We start from the raw sequence: 8,306 nt of genomic DNA on the forward strand, positions 1-8,306 counted from the left end.
TTTGGTCTCCCTGGTGGCAAGGGGTTACAAAAGGACAGTGCAAAGGTCAGAAGTCAGGATGTTGAATCCTAGGTGGGCAGGACACCTGGGTCCCTGGCCAGACCACCATCCAAAGTCTTACCTGCCAACCCCCGTTTTAACCCTGACTGGACCCTTCTTCCCAATGTTCCCATACCCGAGGGAAAAAAATAGGAACTGGGGAATAAATAATTTATTGAAATTGGAGGAATAAATAAGATGTGTGGGCGGAGTTACAAATAACTGTAAAAATCATTAACATGTATGTACACAAAGGCGTTAGGGGCCTCGGGGGTGGGGCCTGAGCCCAGGGGCGGGGCGGGGCCTCCCCGCGGAGGAGATCCAGCGCCGGCACTCGGGCGCTCCCGGAGGTAGACCGCTTATTTACAACGGAGGAAACAGCACGTGGTCTCCCCAGATCCCTAAACCCCGCGGCCCCGGGCGGCCCTGCGAGCTCGCCGCGCCCCCAGAGCCCGTCCCCGGCGTCCTGTGGGCCCGCTACCCTGCGAGTGCCCGTGGAGCTGCACCCCTTGCACGATCCTCTGTACCCAGGAGCGGTGGGCGGCTAGGCTGATGTAGACGCCGGGCCGGTTGCGCTCCGCACAGCCCTCGCCCCAGCTGATGACGCCCGCCAGTAGCCAGGTGCGCTCGACCTGGCACATCAGGGGGCCTCCGGAGTCGCCCTGCGGAGAGGAGGGAAGGTTAGGGACCCGCGTGGGGCAAGCGGTGAGCAGAGCCCAGGACCCACGCCGCAGTGGGTGGCAGTTCCCTTCGCGGGGGACCATTTCTCCGACCTGGGGGCCGCGGCACCCTAACCAACGCCACCAGGACTGGGAGGGCGGGGAAGGACACACTTCCCAGGCTCACTTCCGGTAAGAAGCACTCTGTGCTAGACCTTCTCCCTCACAGCCCTGGAGGCAGGGAGGATTGTGACTTGCTTCACAGTTGAGGAAACCGAGGCTCAGAAAGAAGAAAACTGACCCAGCCTGGGTGTGGACCATTGCACCGTCTCACCGTGCTCTGCCACAGTGGTAGAGCTGGAGCTGGCTCTGGGGGCCAGGACTGTGGCACCCCTTCAGGAGGATGCCAGCTCCCTGAGAATGGGGTCAGGCACACTGGAGGTGCTCAGAATATTTAATATATGAACAGCTGAGCCAGGCTGGGGCGGGTTCTGTAGGCATCTATCTAGGGGGACTACCAGGTCACAGCTGATTCTGGGAGGAGGCCCAGGAGCAGAGGGGTGATGGAGCTCAGTGAGACAGGGCTGGGAAGGAGGTGGTGTGCTCACCAGACAGGCGTCCCGCTCCCCCTCCAGGTAGCCGGCACATAGCATGTCCTCCGTAATGGCGCCCTGCCCGGCTCCCCGCCAGTACAGGCGGCTGCAGACTGCTGAGTCGATGATGGGAACCTTTAGCTTCTGGAGGGTCTGAGGGTGGGGCAGGGGCACTGGGAGCAGGAAGGAGAGAGTCAGGCTTGGGAGACTCTCCTGGTGGCCTCCTCAATTCCCTCAGCAGCGTTTCTCAAAGGTTAAATGGATCAACTCTGTCAGGCTCTCCCACAATGCCTGCAGAAAGCCCAAATTCCAGGACTCCACTCTGGACCTACTGAATCCCAAATTAACGTGCAGCCTGAAACTCTGAATCTTTAACGAGATCTCTGATGCCAATGAGATGGTTCAAACCAATGGTCCAGCCTTGTCCCATCTCAGGCACTACTTTGTCCAGCACTGGTACTGCTATAGACTAATGGCCACTCAGTGTTGAATCTTATTGGGACTTGAGGGACCCCCCCATCCCCTAGGGGGATTGACCCTAGGGTTGCTCTGTAGACCTTCCCCAGTTCATAAATCCACCTTTCATAGGAGCCCCTAAGAATGACCGTGGAGAGGCTGACTGAAACTTCAGGGTCAGTGGGGTCCCCAGATGCCCAAACTGGTGTCATTTCTCTTAATTCTTCTGGAATCTGGTTAAAGTTCCATATATATATATGTCACTGCTTCTCTGCCTCTTACTTAATCTAATCTAATTTGTGTTTCTAGATGAGGTTTTCTAAACCTCCAGACTTGGTTTGCAAATTATATTTTACCATTTATGGAGACTGCATTTTCTCCTGGGAATTTTGCCTGCAATTGTGTCATGATGCCACCAGGGGGCGTTTATTCCAGATTTGGAATCTTAGGGTTGTTTTCATATTCATCTGGTTCAGCTTGGTCCCATAGACACCTCCTCTCAGCTGTTCCTATATCATTTAATATCTTGGTTGATCTGGCATCTTTGCCTCAGAACACAGCAAAAGGTACATTTTAACTAGAAATGATCTAGAACTATCCACCTAGGCTTCTATGTCATCACATCTCTGGGTCACAGCCTGTCTTTTCTTCTATCTGTGTCATGCTCTGCCTCTGGCCTCTGTCCTTTGCTGCCCATGGCACCTGTATCTCCCAGTGTCCACCACCCTCTGTCCCCACCCACCCTCAACCCCCTGGTGGGTAAGAAGCCACACCTCCATCGTGGATACTCCCCCAGCCAGCAACCCAGCAGTTGGTGTCCGGAAGGAGATGGACGGAGGAATCAGGCAGGCAGATGGGCAGGATGCGTTCAGAGAACTGGATGCTGTGCTCCAGGCGCACCAAGGCGATGTCAGCACGGGCGCCTTCCTTCCAGGAGTACACAGGGTGGGGTTTCACCCAGGCAATACCCACCTCCTGGGACCTCGGGCCAGGGTTCCCCAGCTTCCAGGCCCCCAGCAGCACAGAGAACAGGGCTGGTTTGTTCAGATGGCTAGAAGGGAGAGGGAGGGGGTGGCATCAGCCAGGAACCACTGGGTGGTCAGGAAGCATCTGGGAAGGGTTTCTGGGGGGAATGGCATATGAAGGCCCCTGGTGAGCAAAAGAGGCTTCTGGGGAGAAGCAGGGACTCTTCTGAGGGACCCAAGACTGCTGAGGCCTGTAAGCCGGGGCCGTGTGGGCAGCCCGGGGTCTGGGGAATCGAGTGGAAGGGACCGGCTGAGCGTACATACCCCTTGAAGCAGTGGGCGGCCGTGAGCACCCAGCGGTTGGTGAGCAGGGAGCCTGCACAGTAGTGGGTGCCATTCTTCTGGATGCTCACAAGCCAGGGCCACTCAGCATCGGTGCTGTCCTCACCACCCACGATTCGGTTCAGGTGTTGGGGCTTTCCACAGGCTGGGGGGCCTGGCGGAGGAGGGGCCAGTGTGTCAAACCCTCAGGCACAATCCTCACCCCTTCCAGCCCCCCTTCCCTGCCTTCAGCACTTAGGCCTGTGCTCCAGTCTCCTCCCACCCTGGCTCCGTTCTTTGCTGCCTCTTCCCTGGCCCTTCCACCCTCTGCCCTCCCCTCTGGCTCAGCACTTGGTCCTCTAGCCCTTTTACCTTCTCGGGCCGCTCACCCCATCCTGGGCCTCTCTCCTCCACATCCCGACTCTCTGGGCCGCATCCTGACTCTCTGGGCCTCTTTTCCTGCCTGCCCTTCCTCTTCAGCTCAAACACCCTCTTGCCCCACTGCCCGCTTCTGACCTGTCCCCCACAGACAGACACACAGACACTACCCTGCCCTTCAGGCTTCCTCCCTCCCCGCTTCCCTGAGAGCAGCTCTGACTTACCAGCTGTCTTGGCAGCAGCTAGGGTGGCTGAGGGCAAGAGAAAGAAAGGGTCAGGTCGGTGGAGGGGAGCCCTGGTGCCCAGCCATCCTTCCCAGTGGCTCAGTCCCTGGGGCCCTCCAGGCCACCCCAGGCGGGGCATTTCCTGGAGCCTGGGAAGGACGGACCGAAACCTCAGGCCCTCGCTGTGAGCTGCGGCCTTGGCCTCCCTGCAACTTCCTGTCCAGCCTGTGCCCGGGCTCCATCCAGCCTACCTGGGGGTGAGGGGTCAGCTCCTGGGGTGTCTCACTGAGGTGAGAGGGAGAACCCCCCTCCCAGGCCTTAGGTCTGGATGCCGCTGCCCCAGCAGTGGACCATGCAGACCCAAGAGACATGAACGGGACATGAAGAGGGTAAATAACAAGCAGAGCTGAGCACACTGAGCGCTGACTGCGCTAAGCCCTGTCCTGGGCCCTGAAGTGCAGTGTTTCATGTATTCCTCACAGCTGTGGAGGAACCTGAGGCTCAGAGCAGGCAAATGATAGAGAGGGAGAGGGAGAGAGGGAGGTGGGGGAACAAAGCAACAGATGAGAGGGAGAGGAGGGATTCAGGCAGGACCAAGAGGGAGGGCGGCTGGGTGGACAATGGGGAAGGGGTGGAGGGGGCAGCAGGCCCTCAGGACTCACCTGGAGCAGCCAGAAGCAGCAGGGAGGTTACAATCCTGACGTAGTGCCTCCCCAGGGCAGGGAGAGTCTCGGGAACCACCATGGCCACTGCCGACAGGAGAGCTTGGGTTCCCTGCAGGCCACCCCAGGTTTTATCCTGTGAGGCAGAATGCTGTCGGACCAGTCTCCCGAGTGAGTGGCTCAGTCCCGCCACCCTGGGCTGTCAGTCACAGGGAGGGGGTGGGGCTTTGGGGAGGAAATAAGCCGTTAAAGTCGGGGGTGGGGCTGGGGGTGGGGTTGGAGGGCTCTAGCTGGGACCCCTACCTTGGGCCTGGATCCGCAGACTCAGGTCTCAGGATCTGGGCTCTGGAGGGGCAGGCGAGGGAACTTGGGCCCTCAGGTCTAGGCTGGGCCTTGACCTTGACTGGGGGGGCAGGGCAGAGAAAGGCCCTTAAACTTGAAGCGGGGGTGGTCCGGGTGGGGAAGGAAGGCACTCAGACTCTGGGGCCTGGGTCCGCAGTGGCGGGAGCCGTTGGGGAGGCCCTGGGGCCTTGGGTGGGTGACAGCGGGCAAGGGACTGCCCAGAGGCTCCGTAACGGCTCCTGTGACTCAGCGGAAGACCTGACCCAGCCCTGGGCTCGGGGATCCCGTTAACCCACTTACCAGAAGGCATGAATCAGACCCCCAGTGGCCACCTGTCCCGGGGACACCTTCCTGGTGGGCCCTGTCACTCAGCAGCCTGAGGATTCATCTCTCACCTGGACTCCCAGGAACCCCAGGCGGGGCAGCCAGTTGCCCAGGTGGCTGTGACTGATGCGGCTGCCTGGGGAGGGCTGGGATGCTGAGTCCCCACACCCCACCCCAGCCCCTGTGCTCCCAGGACCACCCCCCTCGACTCCTCCTTGTGGTCAAACGGCTGCTGGGTGATGCTTGAGCGGGGAGCCCAGATGGGGGTGTGGGAAGCGAAATGCTCCTCCAAGGAATCTGCCCGCGTGATCCTGTAACCCTCACCCTGCAGTCAGGTCTTCCGTGACTCAGCGCCACACACTCCAGACACCCGCGCCCTGAGCAGGAGGAGTCAGGCTTCTTCTGAGAGAGACTGTGTATCTTTGTCCTTCAGTCATTTGATCAACAAACCTTGCGATGGCCCTCGATATGCCTGGGGAGGGGCATGGACATAACAGCAGTTACGGTGTGCTTAGTGAGCCAGGCACCACCTCATTCAGTCTGCAAAGTCCCTTATTATTATTCCCATTCTGCAGATGAGCAAACTGAGGCCACTTAGGGAGGTGAGTGACTTACCCAAGGTCCCCCAGCTGGTGAGGGGAGGAGCCCAGATGTGAACCCCAATTCTACAAAAGGGGCAACTGGACTCTTGGAGCCCTGAGGGAGCCCAGTTCAGCAGATGGATGGTGACCCGCCCCCTGGGGTCAAAAGTGCTGGGTGGGTGGGAGCCCAGGGGAGGCACCTGATGCCGGCAGGGAGAGGGGGCAGCCAGTGAGAGCTACCCAGAAAGGAGGACCTTGAAAGGGAGGCTGAAGGAAACGATGGAGTTAACCCTACAGAGGCTGGGGATGAGGACCAGGTGCGGGGGAAGTCCGAGGTCACAGAGAGGGAGTGAGGGCCCGGTGGGTGGCTTGGGGCATTGGGAGGGGCTGCCACCACAGCCCCTGTCCTTTGTGGGCAGACCGCCTACCACAGCTTCTCCTAAGCCCCACAGCTTAGCCAACACACGTTCTGCCCCCAGAGCCTGCCCAGGGGTGGACTCCCCTCCTGCTGTCCACCTCCTCAGGCTGTTAGGAGTTCTAAGAGTCTGTGAGACTCACCTGGAGATCATCGGTACCAAAAAGGACCATCGGTGTGTTTTACTGGCCCCTGCTTGGGTTGGAGGGGCAGGAGGCAACTCAGGATTAAACCGCAGGCCAGAGGTGCCCACCTGCTGCGTGGAGGCCCCTGCCCCACTCCACCCAAAGACAAGGCAAGGGTGGGGTGCAGGAGCCTGAACAGCCGCTAGCTGACGCATTCACCTCTGTCCCAGGACTGGGGGTGGGGAGACTGCAGGGAAACAGAGTGGCTAAGGTGAAGGGCACCTCCAGTGGGGCCCCAGCAGCAGTCGAGCAGAAATGCCAGCAGGGTGGGGGAAGGGGGCTCCCCGCCACTGCCCTCCCCCACCTGCTGTCTGTCCTGGGTCCACCTCTGTGCCCCGTGGCTGGCCTTGCCCCTCATGCTCTTCCAACCCACTCCCTTCCTGAATCTAAGGTGGTTGGCCTCCCCAGCTCACCCCACAAGCACTTATTGGGCACCTGCTGTATGCCAGGTCCTGTGCTGGGCGCTGGGACACGATAATGAATAAGACACATGTCCTATCCTTAGACAGCACACATCTCCCCAGGGGTGGGAGGCAGTGAGCAAGTAATGACCGCAAGGGGTCATGGGGGGATGGGCACAGAGGCCTGGGACTGGGGTAGGAGTGTCGGGGAAGGAGGGGGCTGTAGGCGTGGACCCTGGAGGGCCCTCCTGAGGGTGAGTGCTGTGTGCTGCGACTCTCAGAGGAGAGGGACGGTGAGGAGGTTCCCCATGGATCCTTGGGATCTAGGTTGGTACCTGGTGCACACTGGGTCTCGATGGATGTTTGTTGAATGAATAAACAAGTGAGGAAGAAGTGAGTCTGGAGAATTCCACTGGGGACCGACTGCTTTAGCCTCCTGCCTCTCCAGTTCCTCTGTGTTCCAGCTCTTCGTGCCATTCATGCCACCTGGATCACTTCCCAGGTGATCCAAGGGGCAGGCATGTGCCCCAAGATGTTGCTGTCCTCGAGATGGGGTGGCCAGGAAGATAGCCCCAAGGGGAAGGGCCCGGGAAGAACCAGGGGAAGTCCAGAAAAGCCAGTGAAGACTTCCTGGCACAAGTCCTAGAAAAGGGCCTCACAGACCGGCTCCCCAGTTTCCAAGGAGTGGAGACCTTGGTATGATTCAATATTCATTCAAACAGAATGTTCATTGTGCCCACAGTATGCCAGACCTATGCCAGTCTTCGTGGCTGGGCACCTCTTCGCCGGGGCAGGAGATGGATGGGCTGCCCACCCTGCCACCCACTCTCCGTGTCCCTGCCAGGCCGTCTTGGGACCACTGATGATTTTGCAGCGAGCTGGGGGTGACAGATAGGGCTGCAGAGGCCTCAGAGGGCATAGCAGCTGGAGCCAGCAATGCTCAATCCAGAGAAGTGACTCACTGCCCCCCTTCTCTCAGCATCTCAGACGTGGGCACCGGAGTCTGGCAGATATCTGATCAGGGGTATCCGTTCATTATCCAACCAAATCTACTGAACACCTACTGTGATACGGCTGTGAACAAACCAAAGACAATCCTGCCCTCACGGCAGGGACACCAGGGGAAACAGAATAAACAACATAAATAAGTAAATCATTTAGTTTAATAGGTGATAAAGTCTATGGGGAAAACCAAAGCCGGAAGGGACTCTGGGGTGGGGATGGGGATGGGAGGGGGAACAGGAGGTGGGGTGTGGGGTTTTGGGGTTTGTAATCTTACATCAGGAGCCCAGGAAGGAAGTGCAAACCTTCTGCTGAGACTTGCAGGAGAGGGGCAGAGGCAGGTGTGGTCAGAGACCATTCCAGCCGCAGGAAGAGCAAACTCAAAGGCTTGGTGGGTGGGATGGAGGATTCCAGTGGCAAAGGAGAGGCACAGGGGCTAAGGGGGCCTGGCCTGGCCACCCGGCCTCCCTGTGTAGGTGACACTGAGCCTGGCTCCAGAGGATGAGTTGGGGACACTAGGAGAAGAGGTGGGGAGAGCCATCCAGGGTGAGGGGCCAACCAGCTCAGGGCACAGGGACAGGGTACTCGGGGCAGAGGTCACCAGACCACCAGGGTCCTCGTGGGCCCAACCATATAAGGGAGGCTTGGCTTTAGGGTAGGAGCCCTGCAGACAGAAACCCAGCAGAGAGCATTGGCCGCGGGAACTGCTCTCTCTTCTGAGGCTCATTTTCATGCAGTTCTGGCCCTGGCTTGGAGGTT

At 59.1% G+C, this 8,306-nt stretch overlaps 1 protein-coding gene across 1 annotated transcript; it reads right to left on the reverse strand.

Moving 5' to 3' along the window:
- Positions 1 to 440: 440 nt before the first annotated feature.
- On the reverse strand, positions 441 to 4,379 carry PRSS22 (serine protease 22). Its single transcript, XM_007453663.1, has 6 exons — positions 4,298 to 4,379; positions 3,636 to 3,662; positions 3,037 to 3,208; positions 2,521 to 2,798; positions 1,307 to 1,464; positions 441 to 701 (listed from the first exon to the last, which is right to left on the reverse strand). The coding sequence occupies exons 1-6, from the start codon at positions 4,377 to 4,379 to the stop codon at positions 441 to 443; spliced, it is 978 nt and encodes a 325-aa protein (XP_007453725.1).
- Between the last annotated feature and the right edge of the window lie 3,927 nt (positions 4,380 to 8,306).

The sequence above is a fragment of the Lipotes vexillifer genome, unplaced genomic scaffold (assembly GCF_000442215.2).
Source record: "Lipotes vexillifer unplaced genomic scaffold, Lipotes_vexillifer_v1.1 scaffold914, whole genome shotgun sequence".
NCBI lineage: Eukaryota > Metazoa > Chordata > Mammalia > Artiodactyla > Lipotidae > Lipotes > Lipotes vexillifer.